General features: G+C 49.1%; 1 protein-coding gene across 2 annotated transcripts in view; it reads left to right on the top strand.

The window, feature by feature from the left end:
- The window catches only part of LOC140424335 (echinoderm microtubule-associated protein-like 6), a 755,202-nt gene that overhangs the window by 647,074 nt on the left and 87,754 nt on the right, over positions 1 to 20,374 (top strand). For both annotated transcript variants that reach the window (XM_072507857.1, XM_072507856.1), the window contains 3 exons: positions 379 to 587; positions 7,653 to 7,810; positions 11,324 to 11,438. In XM_072507857.1, the coding sequence (XP_072363958.1) occupies positions 379 to 587; positions 7,653 to 7,810; positions 11,324 to 11,438 (482 nt within the window). The remainder of the gene's footprint in view (positions 1 to 378; positions 588 to 7,652; positions 7,811 to 11,323; positions 11,439 to 20,374) is intronic.

Raw genomic sequence — 20,374 nt, 5'->3', positions numbered from 1 at the left:
GTTGATGAATGAGACTTCTAGACAAGGCAAGCTTTAGACCTTAACCACACCCCTTCTCTAAAAACTTATCAGTCCGAGCAGCTAGTTGCTATATGCTTAGTCATTTTGCATTAATTTACAATGATAAGTCACAATGGATCAAAAGAGTGATTCTGCAACTTTAGAATTATTTGTAAGCATCAGGTGATGTTGTGGAAAAAGTGTGCAATTAGGTAAATAACGTGCATATTGTTGCTCAAGTTAGATAAAACTTTTTAAAAAGATAATATTTAGTCCATAATTGTTTTGCCCTGATATAGACTGCTGTCAAAAATAACTAAATAAAGTACTTCATAGCAAACTGGAACATATTTTAATAATATTTTTCTTTTGTCTCAGGTGTCAGAGTTTCTAGCAAAAGTACCCATAGTGAGAGGATTTTTGTGATTGAGTTTCGTCCAGATTCAGATACACAATTTGTTTCTGTGGGGATAAAACATATAAAATTTTGGACTTTGGCTGGTGGAGCATTACTTTCCAAGAAAGGGAGCATTGGAACTGTGAATGACGCAAGGATGCAAACCATGCTATCTGTTGCCTATGGTGCAGTAAGTAGTGTTTAAAAATGCTATAAGAAACAACTGAACTTACATACCAGAAAACTAAGCATTTTATTTTTGTTAATCACGTGTTTCTAATCTAAGACTCGTCCTGCAATAAAACTTGAGCAGGAGTATAGATGTCCCTTTTTCTTTACAGCGACTGGAATGTATTGTTTTTTTTACCAATAGCATTAGAAATCTGTATGAGCACTTCCGGTGGTGGCTATGAGGGAGTAAGTCGCGCATTTGGTGGCTCTCGCTCCGGTCAGACTTTTAGACCTTTTCCCCTGACTTTTCGAACTTTTGAGCGCTGGAGGGGAAAACAACAGCACTGTAGATCTGGATCCAACCAGAGTTGTATGGACTTGAGGAGTAGAAGGGAGCGAAAAGAGGCAAAGAAGGGGCTGAACAAAGGTGGTGTGGAAGTTCAAGTGGGAGGAAAGATAGCCAATGAACGGACCACGGAACGGACGGTCCAGACAGCACTGGACAACATGCTGAAGGTCATGAAGGAGAGCTTTGCAGCGCTGAAGCGTGATAATTTGGAACCGCTTCAGAAAGCGGTGGAGCGACTGGACCAAAGGCTGGACGCCCAGGATAAGAAGGTCCAAGCATTGGAGAAGACAGTGGAGGAACAGGCAGATTTCCAAACGGTAGTGGACGTGGAAATTAGAAAGTTGAAGGAGCAACAATCAAGGCTGATGGACAGGTTGGAGGACCTGGGAAAACACGTCTCGCCGGCAGAATCTGCGAATCATTGGGCTCCTGGAGGGGGCCGAGGGAGTGGATGCCACGGCATATGTGGCAGACATGCTGCAGAAGCTGGGATGATTTCATCCCGCATCCGTTGGAGCTGGACAGGGCACACAGAGTGCAGGCGAGGCTGCCGCGAGGGGATGGGGGGCCCCCCGGGCGATGGTGGTCAGGTTCCATAGGTTCGTGGACAAGGAGCGGGTCCTACAGTGGGCCAAGAATACAAAGAGCTGCTTATGGAACAAACAGTGTGATGTGCAATCAATTACTCTCGAGACAAGGTGAGTCATAACTAATAGGCTTTAATCTGCTAGAACTGTTCCCCAGCAGCTTCGATACAGAAAGTGAAGGCTGCTGGGTCGGCATTGGTTCTTATACTCCGCCTCTCAGGGCGGAGCTATGTACATCAGCCAATGGTAGACTCCTGGGTCTAGCCAATGGTCATCCACCTCTCAGGTACCGCAATACCTGGTATTATTACCACATTCAGCCCCTGTTAAAAAAGAGCCCGGCGTGGTGATGGCCAGAGTTAATGTCGCCTTTCGCATGGTAGGACCAGGTATGGAGGTGCCGTGATGTCGAGGGTAATAGCAAAGTGTTCATGGTGCAGCAATCAGTCGATCGGGTGGCCTGGTTGTCCTTCTGGAGTGTCTGGGCTTCGGCGGTGATCCTGATGGGGTTCCCGGCGGTTGCGACTCCGGGAACGTGGTGTCGTCCTCCCAGGCAGCTTCGTCACCCCTCGGCGGCGCTGTTGGGGCGAAAAGTGGGCAGGGGGGGGGGCGCCTGTAGGGGGCGTCGGGGCTTGTTTGGGCCTATGCAGGGGCGGCGGGAGTACTGACCCTCCTGTCAGATGCTGCAGGGAGGGTGGGGGCACTGGTGCATGGGGCTCCGGCGGGCGCCAGATCCCGAAGGGAGACCGTGTCTTGGCGGCCGTCAGGGAACGCTACATAGGCGTACTGGGGGTTGGCATGCAGCAGGTGGACCCTCTCGACCAACGGGTCCGACTTGTGCACCCTCACATGTCTCTGAAGCAGGATGGGTCCGGGTGTCGCTAGCCAGGTTGGGAGCGAGGTCCCGGAGGAGGACTTCCTGGGGAAAACAAGGAGACGTTCATGAGGTGTCTGATTTACCGTAGGGCAAGCAGGACGGTCTTCCAGACCGTGCCGTTCTCCCTCTCAACCTGCCCGTTTCCCCGGGGGTTGTAACTGGTCGTCCTGCTCGAGGCAATGCCTTTGCTGAGCAGGAATTGACGCAGTTCGGCACTCATAAAGGAGGACCCCCTATCACTGTGAATGTATGCGGGGAAACCGAACAGTGTAAAGATACCCTGGAGGGCCTTGATGACGGTGGTTGTGGTCATGTCTGGGCAGGGGATAGCGAATGGGAACCAGGAGTACTCATCAATCACGTTCAGGAAGTACGTGTTGCAGTCGGTGGAGGGGAGGGGGCTTTTGAAATCCATGCTGAGGCATTCAAAGGGACGGGAAGCCTTTATCAGGTGCGCCCTCTCTGGCCGGTAGAAGTGCGGTTTGCACTCCGCGCAGATTTGGCAGTCCCTGGTGACTGTCCTGACCTCCTCGATGGAGTAGAGCAGGTTGCGGGTCTTGATCAAATGAAAGAAACGAGTGACCCCCTGGGTGGCAGAGTTCCTTGTGGAGGGATCGGAGGCGGTCCACTTGTGCGGTGGCACAAGTGCCGCGGGACAGGGCATCAGGAGGCTCGTTCAGCTTCCCGGGACGGTACAAGATCTCGTAATTGTAGGTGGAGAGTTCTATCCTCCACCGCAAGATCTTGTCGTTCTTAATCTTGCCCCGCTGTGCATTATTGAACATGAAGGCAACCGACCGTTGGTCCGTGAGGAGAGTGAATCTCCTGCCAGCCAGGTAATGCCTCCAGTGTCGCATAGCTTCTACTATGGCCTGGGCCTCCTTTTCGACCAAGGAGTGGCGAATTTAAGAAGCATGGAGGGTGCGGGAGAAGAAAGCCACGGGCCTGCCCGCTTGGTTGAGGGTGGCCGCCAGAGCTACGTCGGACGCATCGCTCTCGACCTGGAAGGGGAGGGACTCGTCGATGGCGCGCATCGTGGCTTTTGCAATGTCTGCTTTGATGCGGCAGAAGGCCTGGCGGGCCTCCGTCGACAGGGGGAAGGTTGTGGACTGGATCAGGGGTCGAGCCTTGTCTGCGGTAGTTGGGGACCCACTGTGCATAATAGCTAAAGAAGCCGAGCCAGCGCTTCAGGGCCGTGGGGCAGTGAGGTAGGGGGAACTCCATGAGGGGGCGCATGCATTCAGGGTCGGGGCCTATAACTCCACTTCGCAGTACGTAGCCTAGAATGGCTAGACGGTCGGTGCTAAACACGCATTTATCCTTATTGTAAGTCAGATTAAGGATATTCGCGGTCTGGAGAAATTTTCAGAGGTTGGTGTCGTGGTCCTGCTGGTCATGGCCGCAGATGGTGACGTTATCAAGATACGGGAACGTTGCGCGTAAGCCGTACCGGTCAACCATCGGTCCATCTCACGTTGGAAGACCGAGACCCCGTTCGTTACTCCGAAGGGAATCCTTAAAAATTGGTAGAGCCGCGCATCTGCCTCGAAGACAGTGTACTGGCGGTCACCATTACGGAGGGGTAGCTGGTGTTAGGCAGACTTGAGATCCACCATGGAGAAAACCTTGTATTGTGCAATCCTGTTCACCAGGTCGGACGGGGGAGAGGGTATGCATCCAGCTGCGTAAACCTGTTGATGGTCTGGCTGTAGTCAATGACCATCCTATGTTTCTCCCCGGTCTTTACCACCACTACTTGAGCCCTCCAGGGGCTGTTGCTTGCTTCGATGATCCCTTCCCTCAGCAGCCTTTGGACCTCCGACCTGATAAAGGTCCGGTCCTGGGTACTGTACCGTCTGCTCCTGGTGGCGACAGGTTTGCAATCCGGGGTGAGGTTCGCAAACAGGGAAGGCGGGTCGACCTTAAGGGTCGTGAGGCCGCAGACAGTAAGGGGGGGGTATAGGGCCGCCAAATTTAAAAGTCAGTCTTTACAGATGGCACTGGAAATCCAGCCCAAGGAGGGTGGCTGCGCAGAGGTGCGGCAGGACGTACAGGCGGAAATTGCGGAATTCTCTGCCTTGGACAGTGAGGTTCGCTAGGCAGAACCCCTTTATCTCCACCATGTGTGACCCGAAGGCCAGGGAGATCCTTTGGTTTACAGGATGGGTGACAAGAGAACAGCGCCTTACTGTGTCGGGGTGAACAAAGCTTTCCGTGCTCCCAGACTCGATCAAGCACGACGTCACGTGGCCGTTGATGGGGATCGTCGTGGTAGCTTTCGCAAGCGTCCGGGGCCGACTCTGGTCCAGAGTCACCGAGGCCAGCTGCAGTAATGGAGAGTTCTGGTCGGGCAGCGTGTAGTTGGCTGTGCTGGGGGTCTGGGGCCCCATCCAAGATGGCGTCAGCCATGGGTCGCACATGGAGTCCGGGGATGAAGAAGGTGGCAGCGGAGAGGGACAAAATGGCGGCACCCAACCGCCAGCGTGGTGGCCGGGGGACAAAATGGCAGCGCCCGCGGGTCGCACGCGGCCTGAGGGTAGGGGGGTGGCGGCGGGCACTGGACGGCCGGGGCCTGAAAAAGGGGCTGCCGATAGTCGCTGGAGACCGCGGCCACGGCGCGGGCCTGGCAGACCCCGACATAGTGGGCCTTCTTGCCGCACCCTTTGCAGGTGGCGGTGCGGGCCGGGCAGCGCGGGCGGGGATGATTCGCCTGCCCGCAGAAGAAAACCGCATTGTCCAGCGGCGGTAGCGGGCCGTCTCGCCGCGCAGGCTTGCGGGGTCAGAGAGAAGGTCTGAGGGGCTGCCGCAATGGGGTGCCATGCAGCCCAGGGGGCCGCTGCGCGTCCGGGAGCAAAGGCCAGCGTGTTGTTATACGCAACGTCCATGGACCCCGCCAGGGCCCCTGCCTCAGTAAGTCCCAGAGTGTCCATTTCTAGGAGCCTTCGGCGGATATCGGGGGAAGTCATACCTGTCACGAAAGCATCCCTGATCAAAAGTTCCTTGTGCTCATTCCCCGAAACTGGCGGGCAGCCACAGTTTCGGCCCAGCACCAACAGCGCCCGGTAGAAGTCTTCCAACGTTTCTTCGGGGCCTTGCCTGCCAGTGACCAGCAGGTGACGGGCGTAGATCTGGTTCACAGGGCGGATATAGTGTCCTTCTAGCAGCTCGATTGCTGCAGCATAATTCTCCGCCTCCTCGATCAGAGGGTAGATCCCAGGGCTGACCCGCGAGCGTAGAAGGTGCATCTTTTGTCTTTCTGTGGGGGTGTCGGCGGCCGTGTCGAGGTAGCCCTTAAAACACGCCAGCCAATGTTTGAAGATAGTGGGGCCGGTGCTGGTTAGGGTGTTTAACGAGGCGAGGGACAATGGGGTGTTACCCCCGACGATGTCGCAAGCTACCATCTCGCTGATATTAAAACGGGATAAAGATCTGCAAGCCTGTGGGTCCTATAGGCCAATCACCTTGATTAATGTTGACGCTAAACTACTGGCCAAGATCCTGGCATCCAGAATCGAAGACTGTGTACTGGAAGTGATTGTGGAGGACCAAACGGGGTTTGTAAAGGGCAGGCAGCTGGTAGCCAACCTAAGAAGGCTACTCAATGTGATTATGATGCCCCTGGAGGGCAGAGAGGCGGAGGTAATGGTGGCACACCATTCGTCACATCCTGCCAACCAAAGACCCATTTATGCCAACTATTTTCTGTTAGCTAGCCAATCTTCTGTCCATGCCAATATGTTAGGCTTAGCACCATGAGCTTTTATTTTCCATAATAATCTTTGATGTGGCACCTTATCAAATGTTTTCTGGAAATCTAAGTACAGTACATCCACCAGTTCCCCTTTATCCACAGCAAATGTGACTCCTTCAACGAACTCCAATAAATTGGTTGAACATGATTTCCCTTTCACAAAATAAGGTTGACTCTGCCTGATTGCTTTGAATTTTTTTAAGTGCACGGCTATAACATCTTTAATAATGCCTTCTAACGTTATCCCTCTGACAGATGTTAAGCTAACTGGCCTGTTGTTTCCTGCTTTCTGTCTTCCTCTCTTTTTCAATAAAGGAGTTACAGTCACTATTTCTAATCTAATAGAATTTTTCCTGAATCTAGGCAATTTTGGAAAATTGAAACCAATGCATAAACTATTTTACTATCCACTTCTTTCAAGACCTTAGGGTGAGGTCCAATCTGACCCGGAGATTTGTCAGCCTGCAGATTCAACAGTTTGCTCAATACCACTTCCTTCGGGATTGTAATTTTCCAGAGTTCCTCCTTTCCTTCCATTTCCTGATTTACATTCGGGGATGCTACTTGTGTTCCCTGCATAGAAGACCAATGCAAAATATCTATTTAATTCATCCACCATCTTCCTACTTTCCGTTATTCATTCTGCAGTTGCACTTTCTAGAACCACTTTCTAGAACCAATGCTCACTTTTTTAACTCTCCTTTTTTAAATATCTAAAGAAGCTCTTACTATCCATCTTTATTACTAGCTAGCTTTCCCTCGGACTCTAATGTTTTCCTCCTTACTAATAGTTTTGTCATTCTTTACTGTTCTTTATATTCTTTTCAATCTCTGATGTGCCAGCTGTCTTTGTGCAATTATATGCTTTATCTTAAGTTTGATGCTGTCTTTCACATTTTTAGTTATCCATGGATGGTGGACCCTCCTCTTGGAATTTTTCTTTGTCATTGGACTGTGTCTATTCTGTGTATTCCAAAATATTTAGATGTCTGTTACTGAACCTCTATTATTACCCTATCCCTTAACTATATTAGCTAGCTCCACTTTCATGGCCTCATAATTGCCCTTACTTAAGTTTAAAGTACAAGTCATGGATAAGCTCTTCTCTCCCCCAATTGTATTATGATCACTGCCACCTAGAGGTGTCTTCACTATAATGTTATAAATTAATCCTGTCTCATTGCGCAAGGAGCAGTGTGCCCACTTTGGATAGTCTGGCTTCTAGGCTTCACTGTCTCTAGGAGTACCACAATTCCAAATTTTGTGCCCCAGTTCTTGATTCCTGTTTGAAACAATCCAAGAGATTGACTATGTTATTAATGATTTCAGACAAAACAGCAATTAAGCAGTTGATGAAATATAATTTTCCATTGATAGACAAGTCAAAATTGTGGCAAACCACAGTATGAAGATTTATTATTACCTTTGCAAACAAATGGAAGAATTTATTTTGCTTTCACCTCCAGGTTCATGACACAACTATCTTCTTGACAATTTGTTTTTATACCACTCATTTATAGAACAATCTTACTTTCACTGGTGCCATAAACGGAGATGTATATGTCTGGAAGGAGCACATTTTAACCCGTATCGTAGCAAAAGCCCATACAGGGCCTGTTTTTACGATGTACACAACTCTAAGGGATGGCTTGATTGTCACTGGAGGCAAGGAAAGACCGTAAGATACATTTTTATATGTTTTATTGTGTTTTTCTAGAGCCAAATCTATCCTGATAAAAGCACACCACTTTAAAAACTGTTTCATTCCATTTGCTATTTGACATGGACATGCGTTTATTGTGTTTAATTCTACCGATAAATTATCTTAATTACCTAAGAATCCTGTTTGCAACCTATAATTTATAAGATTTGTTTGGAGGTGCCAATAAAAATTTAACTCCTTTAACCATTGGGGCAGCACGGTGGCACAGTGGTTAGCACTGCTGCCTCAAAGCACCAATGACCCGGGTTCAATTCCAGCCTTGGATCACTGTCTGTGTGGAGTTTTCACTTTCTCCTGTGTCTGCGTAGGTGTCCCCTGGGTATTCCGGTTTCCTCACACAGTCCAAAGATGTGTAGATTAGGTGGATTGGCCACGTTAAATTGCCGCTTAGTGTCCAAAAAGATGTATAGGTTAGGTTAAGGGCATATTGAGAGTTCTCTTTCAGAGAGTCTGTACAGACTCAATGGACCGAATGGCCGCCTTCTGAACTGTAAGGTTTCTACTGTAGCATATAAAGAACTGGAAATTTGTCTGTGCAGCACCCGACCTTTTTCATGCTGAAGATCCTGGTAAGCCCCAGTATATTGCACAGGAAGCACATTTCTCACTGGAAGTGCACTGCATAGTAAGGTAAGTTTAGTCGCCATAGTCCCAGATGACCATCGGCTGCTTACCCCTTTGAGGGGGAAAGCTAACTGGTGGTGGTAGCCAACTGAGCTAAACTGGCTCCCGGTACCTTGCATAAGGTAGATGAGCTGGCAGGAATTTACAGCCTAAGACTGTATTTGGCCATCTCAGAAGAAACCTAACTTGTAAAATATATATGCCATCTGATCCAGGTTAATAGCATGAGCAATAAAGGAAGTAATGTGGTGGATAAAGTTACATTAAGTTTGAAACAATACGAGTCAAGATATTATGGAAGGAAAGGAGCAATGCAGGGAAAGGTAAAAGTTACCAAAAATCTCGAGATCGAGAACGATAAGATGTAATGAAATTTCAGTTGCATTAATTTCAAAGAAGATTGTGAAAGGTTTCTATAAATATGTTTTGAGAAAACATATGACAAAGGAAATGAATGGACACCTGAAGGACTCCAGGCGATCTGATAATTAATGTATAAGGAATGGTAGATATCCTTTTTTGGGGGCATTTCTTCTGAAATAATTTAAAGGGATGGATTCATACATTGCTACTCCCCCAGATCCCCTCCAAAAATGTTTTCCCGTCACTTGTGAAGCATCCTGTAATGGTTCTTTTTAAAGTTTGCCAGTTGGACCACTTTCTGCCTGGTACAAATGAATGGAGCATGCACAGAGCATACGACATGCATTTGTACTTAAAGATTGCAAATAAGGTTTCATAACCTGTGTCATTCCGAATTTGCTTATGCAAGCAACCTCCTGTATAAGCCAGGCCATGGGCATTCAAGGGAAAAGCCTTGCTTCCCTGCCATTTTCAATTGCCAGATATTTCATCAGTGGGGCAGAATATAGCAGGCGGGGAAGGCTCCGGGACCAGACGGATTGCTGGCGAACCTGGGACCTCGGCGCCGTGAGGCAGCAGTGCTAACCACTGCACCACCATGCTGCCCCCTCGGCTACAAACATAACTTGAGCTAGCCCGAAATCTTCCTGGTGAACCCGCAAGGGGAGGGGCAGAGCTGGAGGGGCTGCCATTTAAACATGCCCAACACAAATTCCGCTTCCTGGTATTCCAAATCGCTCATGACTGGACAGGGATCCACAAGTGGAACGTGACCAGCCTGACGGAGGAAGTTAAGAAGGACCTGCAGAGATAGAACACACTCCCACTCTCCCTGGCGGGGAGGGTGCAGACAATCAAAATGAACGTACTGCCCAGGTTCCTCGTCCTGTTTAAATCCATCCCAATCCACAACCCCAAGGCCTTTTTCAACTCACTGGACAAACTGATTATGGCGTTTGTATGGGGGCCCGGGGGGGGGAAATGCAAGGATTCCAAAGAGAGTACTGCAGAGAACGAGATCCGTGGGTGACCAAGCCCTCCCAAACCTGCAATATTACTACTGTACAGCGACCGCAGAGAGCGCAAAGGGATGGGTAAAGGATCCAGAAGCCGAGTGGGTGCTTATGGAGGAGGACTCCTGCAGAGAGACCTCCCTCCGTGCCTTAGCCACGGTGGCACTCCCATCCCCACCTAATAAGTATTCAACGAGCCCAGTGGTGGTAGTAACACTCCGGTCGTGGAATCAACTGCGACAGCATTTCGGGTTAACCGAATGTCCGATGTTGTCTGCTGCAACTACAGGTTCACGCCGGCGACTATGGACGCCACTTTCAAAAGGTGGAGACAGGACGGGGGATACTGATAGTTAACGACTTTTAACCAACAACAGGCTGACAGTGTTCGAAGAGCTGACCGAAAGATTCCAGATGATGGAAGGAAACAAACGTAGGCATCTACAAATCAAAAACTTGCTACGAAGGGAAACAAGGACGTACACACGACCACTACGACAATCACTGCTAGAGGACCTGCTGGATGTGGACATCTTAGTGAAAGGGAACTGTGGTGACATGTACCCGATTCAGAACCAAAATGAGCAAGTTCTTCCTTGAGGTGGAGGAAAGATGCGAATGGTGCCAAGGAGGCCCCGACAACCTGAACCAAAGGGAAGAAAAGCAAAAGGATAACCTGCGGGAAGTGAAATGCAGGGGACCACAATTGCCACTGCAAACACTTAGGATTTTTTTTAAAATGGGAAACTATGATATATCTATGTAAATAGTTGAAGCCGATCGATGTGTAAGTAATTTTAGTTTTTTAAAAAACTTTTATTTTCTCTTTTTGAACTCCTACTGTTGGTTCATATTTATATTTGTCCTGCATATCAAAAACTCAGTAAAAATAATTTTTAAAAAAATAATAATTAACCTAAACAGGTACATTATTATACACCAGTAACAAGAAAGGCTGATTCTGGAAAACATAAAATCTATTTCGATAATATAAGCTCAAGCGCAGTGCATATAAACCATGGTATATATCATCAGTTTCAAAGTTCTTTATGATTTAGTTAATGCATCATATTGTTAATAATAATCTTTATTATTGTCATAAGTAGGCTTACATTAACACTACATTGAAGTAACTGTGAAAATCCCCAAGTCGCCACACTACGGCGCCTGTTCGGGTACACTGAGGGAGAATTCAGAATGTCCAATTCACCTAACAAGCATGTCTTTCGGGACTTGTGGGAGGAAACTGGAGCACCAGGAGGAAACCCACCCAGACACGAGGAGAATGTGCAGACTCCGCACAGACAGGACCCAAGCCGGGAATCGAACCCGGGACCCTGGTGCTGTGAAGCAACAGTGCTAACCACTGTGCTACCGTGTTGCCCCTAACCTAACATGGAGTAACTTGAGCGTTAAAATTATTTGCATTTTTCTGTGAAACTAATTGATTTGCTCTTAATTCCAAAAGGACAAAAGAGGGAGGTGCAGTAAAACTGTGGGATCAGGAAATGAAGCGATGTCGACCATTCCAGTTGGAGACGGGACGACTTTTGGACTGTGTGCGTTCTGTCTGTCGAGGAAAGGTCAGTACATCCAAATTCGTAAAACATCTTGATTAAAGTCTTTGCAATGATATTTATTTAGGTAGTTCCATCCCTGCAATAAAGTTTAAAAGCCATTGATTTTGTATGGGGGTGACATTCATTTTCAGTAGAAACGGAAATCGAATTGAGTGGGAATTGGGCTGTTGATTCGCTGTCACCAGTTTTGAGCGACCCCGCCTTGATGAATTCCACCCTTGATTGTGATATCACAATTTGAAACTGTCTATTTAGTGATTACATTTTTCACAGGGCAAAGATAAAATTGAAGTACCAATTAAAACTCTGGGGGCAAAGAGTTAAGAAGTTTCAAAATTCTGCTTCATTCATCTCTATTTGAAATGCAAAAGAATGCGTTATTCCAATTCCACATTTGATGATGAACATGCATCATTGATTTGTTGCAAAACTGTGAGCAGAATTCTCCCATGTCTCCGCCAGCGTTCGAGGGGGGCGGGGAGAAAGAGAGATTTGGGGCGGCCCAAACGTTGGTTTTAGGCTAGGGTGACTTTCCTCACAGGATCTTGCGTATTTAAGTATTTATTTTAAATTAATTAGCTAGTGCTTAAATGTCACTCAGCAGGATGCAATGCTCTAACTGTGAGATGTGGCAGATCGGTAACGTTTCCAGCATTCCGGTCGGCTATGTCTGCAGCAAGTGTAACCATAGGCAGCTTCTCACAGATCGCGTGGTTCAGTTGGAGCAGCAGTTGGATGCACTTAAGAGCATGCAGGTAGTGGAAAGCATCATAGATAGGAGTTATAGAGACGTGGTCACACCCAAAGTGCAGGTAGACAGATGGGTGACCGCTAGAAAGGGCAGGCAGTCAGCGCAGGAATCCTCTGTGGCTGTCCCCCTCTCTAACAGGTATACCATTTTGGATACTGTTGGGCGGGTTAGCCTATCAGGGGAAAAAAACAGCAGCCATAACAGTGGCACTACAACTGCCTTTGCTGCTCAGCAGGGGAGGGCAAAGTGCAGGAGAGCAATAGTTATAGGAGACTCTATAGTAAGGGGCACAGATAAGTGCTTCTGTAGACATAAAAGAGACTCCAGGATGGTGTGTTGCCACCCTGGTGCCAGGGCCAAGGATGTCTCTGCACGAACACAGGACATCCTGAAGGGGAATGGTGAACAGCCAGAGGTCGCAGTACACATAGGTACTAACGGCATAGGCAGGAAGAGTGGTGAGGTCCTGCAGAAGGAGTTCAGGGAGATAGGCAGTAAGCTAAAAAGCAGGATTACTCCCTGTGCCAGTGAGGCTAGAAATAGGAGGATAATGCAGCTAAACACGTGGCTAAACTGGTGGTGTAGGTGGGAGGGTTTCAGATTTCTGGACCATTGGGATCTCTTACGGGGCAGGTGGGACCTGTACAAGAAGGACGGGTTACATATAAACTGGAGGGGCACAAATATCCTGGCTGGGAGGTTTGCTAGTGTCACTCGGGAGCATTTAAACTAGTATGGCGGGGGGTGGGAACCAGAATGTTAGCTTAGAAGGTGTAATAACTGAAGGGGAAATAAAGAGCCAAAATAAGAAAACAACATCACCCTCAGGCAGAGCAAAAAAGGTGACAAGTGTGAGAAGGGAGGTGGTCAATGCAGGATTGAGAGTGTTGTCCCTAAATGCGTGTAGTATACGGAACAAGGTAAATGAGCTTGTTGCGCACATTGAAATTGGCCAGTGCGAAATTGTAGGCATCACAGAGATGTGGCTGCAAGGGGATCAGGTCTGGGATCTAAATATCTAAGGATATGTGTCCCATCGAAAGGACAGGCAGATGGGCAAAGGGGGTGGGGTTGCATTGTTAGTGAGGAATGAAGTTAGCAAGGAGCGATATAGGATCGGAAGGCAGAGAATATCTATGGTAGAGTTGAGGAATCGCAAAGATGGGAGTTATGTACAGGCCCCCTAGCAGTAGTCAGGATGTGGGGCAGAAAATAAATCAGGAGATAGAAAAGGCATGTAAAAAAGGCAATGTGACAATAATCCTGGGGGACCTCAATATAGAACATAGAACATTACAGCGCAGTACAGGCCCTTCGGCCCTCGATGTTGCGCTGACCTGTGAAACCACTCTAAAGCGCATCTACACTATTCCCTTATTGTCCATATGTCTATCCAATGACCATTTGAATGTCCTTAGTGTTGGCGAGTTCACTACTGTTGCAGGCAGGGCATTCCATGCCCTTACTACTCTCTGAGTAAAGAACCTACCTCTGACATCTGTCTTATATCTATCTCCCCTCAATTTAAAGTGATGTCCCCTCGTGTTAGACATCACCATCCGAGGAAAAAGGCTTTCACTGTCCACCCTATCCAATCCTCTGATCATCTTGTATGCCTCAAGTCACCTCTTAACCTTCTTCTCTCTAACGAAAACAGCCTCAAGTCCCTCAGCCTTTCCTCATAAGATCTTCCCTCCATACCAGGCAACATTCTGGTAAATCTCCTCTGCACCCTTTCCAATGCTTCCACATCCTTCCTATAATGCGGCGACCAGAATTGCACGCAATACTCCAAATGCGGCCGCACCAGAGTGTTGTATAGCTGCAACATGACCTCATGGCTCCTAAACTGAATCCCTCTACCAATAAAAGCTAACACACCGTACGCCTTCTTAACAGCCCTCTCAACCTGGGTGGCAACTTTCGTGGGTTCTATGTACATGGACACCGAGATCTCTCTGCTCATCCACACTGCCAAGAATCTTACCATTAGCCCAGTACTCTGTCTTCCTGTTATTCCGTCCAAAATGAATCACCTCACACTTTTCTGCATTAAACTCCATTTGCCACCTCTCAGCCCAGCGCTGGAGCTTATCTATGTCCCTCTGTAACTTGTAACATCCTTCCGCACTGTCCATAACTCCACCGACTTTAGTGTCACCTGCAAATTTACTCACCCATCCTTCTACGCCCTCCTCCAGGTCATTTATAAAAATGACAAACAGCAGTGGCCAAAACAGATCCTTGTGGTACGCCACTCGTAACTGGACTCCAGTCTGAACATTTCCCATCAACCACCACCCTTTGTCTTCTTCCAGCTAGCCAATTTCTGATCCAAACTGCTAAATCACCTCCATATTTTCTGCAGTAGCCTACCATGAGGAACCTTATCAAACGCTTTACTGAAATCCATATACACCACATCAACTGCTTTACCCTCATCCACCTGTTTGGTCACCTTCTCAAGGAACTCTATAAGGTTTGTGAGGCACGACCTACCCTTCACAAAACCGTGTTGACTATCTCTAATCAAATTATTCCTTTCCAGATGATTATACATCCTATCTCTTATAAACCTTGCCAAGATTTTTCCCACATCAGAAGTAAGGCTCACTGGTCTATAGTTGCCAGGGTTATCTCTACTCCCCTTCTTGAACAAGGGGACAACATTTGCTATCCTCCAGTCTTCTGGCACTATTCCTGTAGACAAAGATGACTTAAAGATCAAGGCCAAAGGCTCAGCAATCTCCTCCCTAGCTTCCCAGAGAATCCTAGGATAAATCCCATCCGGCCCAGGTGACTTATCTATTTTCACACTTTCCAGAATTGCTAACACCTCCTCCTTATGAACCTCAAGCCCTTCTAGTCTAGTAGCCTGAATCTCAGTATTCTCCTCGACAACATTGTCTTTTTCCTGTGTGAATACTGACGAAAAATATTCATTTAGCATCTCTCCTATCTCCTCTGACGCCAAGCACAACTTCCCACTACTGTCCTTGACTGGCCCTACTCTTACCCTAGTCATTCTTTTATTCCTGACATATCTATAGAAAGCTTTAGCGTTATCCTTGATCCTACCTGCCAAAGACTTCTCACTTGTCACTTGACAAGAGCTCCTCCACAAACCACCTCCAAGTTAGGGTGAGTACACGGACGTATGCAAATTTCCCCTGCAACGGCCAATCAGCAGCTCCGCTCTACTGCCCTCTGCTGGATGCTTGTCTTCACTTGAACAGCTACGGTCTCTTGTTCAGATAAGCCTCCAAGTTAGGGTAAGCACACGGACATATGCAAATTTCCCCTGCAACGGCCAATCAGCAGCTCCGCTCTACTGCCCTCTGCTGGATGCTTGTCTTCACTTGAACAGCTAGGGTCTCTTGTTCAGGTACGCCTCCAAGTTAGGGTGAGCACACGGACGTATGCAAATTTCCCCTGCAACGGCTAATCAGCAGCTCTGTTCTACTGCCCTCTGCTGGATGCATGTCTTCACTTGAACAGCTAGGGTCTCTTGTTCAGGTACGCCTCCAAGTTAGGGTGAGCGCACGGACGTATGCAAATTTCCCCTGCGACGGCCAATCAGCAGCTCCGCTTTACTGCCCTCTGCTGGATGCTTGTCATCACTTGAACAGCTAGGGTTTCTTGTTCAGGTATGCCTCCAAGTTAGGGTGAGCACACGGACGTATGCAAAATTCCCCTGCAACGGCCAATCAGCAGCTCTGCTCTACTGCCCTATGCAGGTGGACTTGGAAAATCCGGTTGGTAGTGGATCCCAAGAAAAGGAATTTGTGGAATGTCTTAAGAGATGTTTTTTTGGAGCAGCTTGTGACAGAGCCTACGAGGGAACAGGCAATTCTGGATTTGGTGATGTGCAATGAGGCAGACTTGATTAGGGAACTTAAGGAGAAGGAACCCTTAGGGAGCAGTGACCACAATATGATAGAATTTACCCTGCAGTTTGAGAGGGAGAAGCTGCAACCAGATGTAACGGTATTACAATTAAATAAGGGTAACTACAAAGACATGAAGGAGGAGCTGGCCAGAGTTGATTGGAAAAGGAGCCAAGCAGGGAAGACAGTAGAACAGCAATGGCAGAAGTTTATGGGGGTTATTCGGGAGGCACCACAGAAATTCATCCCAAGGAGGAAGAAACATGCTAAGGGGAGGACGAGGCACCCATGGCTGATGAGGGAAGCCAAGGACAGCATAAATGAAAAAGAAAAAGCATACAAAGTGGAGAAGATTAGTGGGAAGCCAGAGGATTGGGAAGCCTTTAAAAATTAGCAGAGGACAACTAAAAAAGCAATAAGGAGGAGAGAAGATGAAATATGAGTGCAAGCTAGCTAGTAATATAAAGTAACAGTACGAAGTCTTACAACACCAGGTTAAAGTCCAACAGGTTTGTTTCGATGTCACTAGCTTTCGGAGCGCTGCTCATTCCTCAGGTGAATGAAGAGGTCTGAACAGACCTCTTCATTCACCTGAGGAAGGAGCAGCGCTCCGAAAGCTAGTGACATCGAAACAAACCTGTTGGACTTTAACCTGGTGTTGTAAGACTTCGTACTGTGCTCACCCCAGTCCAACGCCGGCATCTCCACATCATCAATATAAAGTAAGATAGGAAGAGTGTTTTTCAATATATGAAAGGTAAGAGAGAGGCAAAAATAGATATTGGACCACTGGAAAATGTGGCTGAAGAAGTAACAATAGAAAACAAAGAAATGGCAGAGGAATAGAATAGTTACTTTGCATCAGTCTTCATGGTGGAAGACACCAGTGGGATGCCAGAGCTCCATTAGAATCAGGGGGCAGAGGTGAGTGCAGTGACCATCACTAAGGAGAAGGTTCTGGGGAAGCTGAAAGGTCTGAAGGTGGATAAATCATCTGGACCAGATGGACTACACCCCAGGTTTCTAAAAGAGATAGCTGAGGAGATTGTGGAGGCATTGATGGTGATCTTTCAGGAATCACTGGAGGCAGGAAGGGTCCCAGAGGACTGGAAAGTGGCTAATGTAGCACTGCTGTTTAAGAAGGGAGGGAAGCAGAAGATGGGAAATTATAGGGCGGTTAGCCTGACCTCGGTCATTGGTAAGACTTTTAGAGTCCATTATTAAAGATGAAATCGTGGAGTACTTGGAAGTGCATGATAAAATAGGACTGAGTCAACACAGCTTCGTCAAGGGGAGATCATGTCTGACAAATCTGTTAGAGTTCTTTGAGGAAGTAACAAGGAAGGTAGACAAAGGAGAACCAGTGGAAGTGATTTATTTCGATTTCCAGGAGGCCTTTGACAAGGTGCCCATAGGAGACTGTTAAATAAGTTAAGAGCCCATGGTGTTAAGGGTAAGATCCTGGCATGGATAGAGGATTGGCTGACTGGCAGAAGGCAGAGAGTGGGGATAAAGGGGTATTTTTCAGGATGGCAGACGGTGACTAGTCATGTACCTCAGGGGTCGGTGCTGGGACCACAACTTTTCACAATATACATTAATGATCTGGAGGAAGGAACTGAAGGCACTGGTGCTAAGTTTGCAGATGACACAAAGAACTGTAGAGGAACAGGTAGTATTGAGGAAGCAGGCGGGCTGCAGAAGACTTGGACAGGCTAGGAGAGTGGGCAAAAAAGTGGCAGATGGAATACAATGTGGAAAAGTGTGAGGTTATGCACTTTGGAAGGAGAAATGGAGGTTTAGACTATTTTCTAACTGGGGAAATGCTTCGGAAATCAGATGCACAAAGGAACTTGGGAGTCCTTGTTCACGATTCTCATAAGGTTAACATGTAGGTTCAGTCGGCAGTTCGGAAGGCAAATGCAGTGTTAGCATTCATGTCGAGAGAGCTAGAATACAAGACCAGGGATGTACTAATGAGGCTATATAAGGCTCTGGTCAGACCCCATTGGGAGTATTGTGAGCAGTTTGTACCCTGTATCTAAGGAAGGGTGTGCTGGTCTTGGAACCGCCAGAGGAAGTTCACAAGAATGATCCCTGGAATGAAGAGCTTGTCGTATGAGGCCATGGCGGATCAGGAATCCTGTAGAGAAACTGCTTGGGGGGGTTGATGGTCAGTAGGGGAGATGGGGCCGCGGGGGGGGGGCCTGAGTTGGGGATAGTGGGACCGGGCCTGGAAAGGGAGCTGCGCCAGAGGAGGCGGGGCCGGGCGAGTGGTAAGCACGGGCTGTTTCCCGCACTTAGGGTTGAAGGGGCGGGGCCGGAGCTGGGAAGCGTGGGCTTTTTCTCCCGTGCTGGGAGTGGAATGGATGAGAGCCTGCTGGTGGACAAGGTGGGGGGGGAGAGCAAGTTCCACACTGGGGGGGGGGGTGGATGGAGTGGCCGGGGGCAGCAGGAGTCAGCTGACTTATGGGAGTGCAATGGGGGGAGCAATGCAGCTAGGGGGGGACCTAGCTGGGGGAGGGGGGGGGGACCGGGTTGCTGCTGGAGTGGCCAAGGGGGAACTGGAGTTGGTAGAGGAGGTCAGGGCGGGGGTCTGTCACTGTGGGGAACAGGTTGTGCGGGGGGCGCGGGCACATGGCTGGCCTAGGAAGAGCTATGGCTAGTCGGCGGGGGAGGTGGGTGAGTAGCCCCCTGATCCGGCTGATAACCTGGAACGTAAGGGGACTGAATGGGCCGGTAAAGCGGGCCCGGGTGTTCGCGCACCTGAAGGTGCTGAAGGCGGATGTGGCCATGCTTCAGGAGACACACCTGAGGGTGGCGGATCAGGTGAGGTTGAGAAAGGGGTGGGTGGGCAGGTGTTTCATTCGGGTTTGGATGCAAAAAATCGGGGGGTGGCGATCTTGGTGGAGAAGAGAGTGTCGCTCGAGGCGTCGAGCATTGTGGCAGATAATGGCGGTAGGTATGTGATGGTAAGAGGCAAGCTGCAGGGGGAGCGGGTGGTGTTGGTCAATGTATATGCCACGAATTGGGACGATGCGGGGTTCATGCGGCGTATGCTGGGCCGGATTCCGGACTTGGAGACAGGGGGCCTGATAATGGGGGGGGATTTCAACACTGTGCTGGACCCGGCACTGGATTGCTCTAGGTCGGGCAGGAGGCCGGCGGCGGCCAAGGTGCTGAGGGGGTTAATGGACCAGATGGGAGGGGTGGACCCATGGAGGTTTGCGAGGCCGGAGGCCAGGGAATTTTCATTCTTCTCCCATGTCCACAAGGCCTACTCCCGGGTTGACGTTTATGTCATGAGCAGGGCGCTGATTCCGAGAGTGGAGGATACGGAGTACTCAGCGATAGCCATTTCTGATCATGCTCCGCACTGAGTGGACCTCGGGTTGGGGGACGAGAGGGACCAGCGCCCGCTGCGGCGCCTAGAGGTGGGGTTGCTGGCGGACGAGGAGGTGAGCGGCGGGTCTGGGAGGTTAATGACAATGGGGAGGTGCAAGTAGGGGTGGTCTGGGAGGCGCTGAAGGCGGTGGTCAGAGGAGAGCTGATCTCCATTAGGGCACACAAGGAGAGGGGGGAGAGGAGAGAGGGGGAGAGGTTGGTGGGGGAGATGGTGAGGGTGGACAGGAGATACGCGGAGACCCCGGAGGAGGGATTGCTTAGGGAGCGGCGTAGCCTCCAAGCTGAGTTTGATTTGTCGACCACCAGGAAGGCGGAGGCGCAGCGGTGGGGGCGGTATATGAATACGGAGAAAAGGCGAGCCGGATGCTGGTGCACCAGCTTCGGAAACGAGAGGCAGCTAGGGAGATCGGGGGAGTTTGGGATGGAGGAGGGAGCACGGTGCGAAGTGCGGTGGGTATCAATGGGGTCTTCAGGGACTTCTACAAGGAACTGTACCGGTCTGAGCCCCCACTGGAGGAAGGAGGGATGGGTCGCTTCCTGGACCGGCTGAGGTTTCTCGAGGGTGGGGCAGGTGGCAGGGTTGTGGGTGCTGGTTGGGTTGGAGGAGCTGGTCAAAGGGATAGGGAACATGCAGGCGGGGAAGGCACCGGGGCCGGATGGGTTCCCGGTTGAATTTTACAAGAAGTATTTGGACCTGCTGGGCCCGCTGTTGGTAAGGACCTTCAACGAGGCAAGAGAAGGGGGACTCTGCCCCCGATGGTGTCTAGAGTGCTGATTTCCCTGATCCTGAAGCGGGACAAGGATCCCCTACAGTGTGGGTCATATAGGCCGATCTCACTCCTAAATGTAGATGCAAAGTTGCTGGCAAAGATTTTGGCCATGAGGATAGAGGACTG

This window comes from Scyliorhinus torazame, chromosome 1 (genome assembly GCF_047496885.1).
Source record: "Scyliorhinus torazame isolate Kashiwa2021f chromosome 1, sScyTor2.1, whole genome shotgun sequence".
NCBI lineage: Eukaryota > Metazoa > Chordata > Chondrichthyes > Carcharhiniformes > Scyliorhinidae > Scyliorhinus > Scyliorhinus torazame.
Note: the sequence above shows the minus strand (reverse complement) of the source record. Positions and strands in the feature narration are given on the sequence as shown.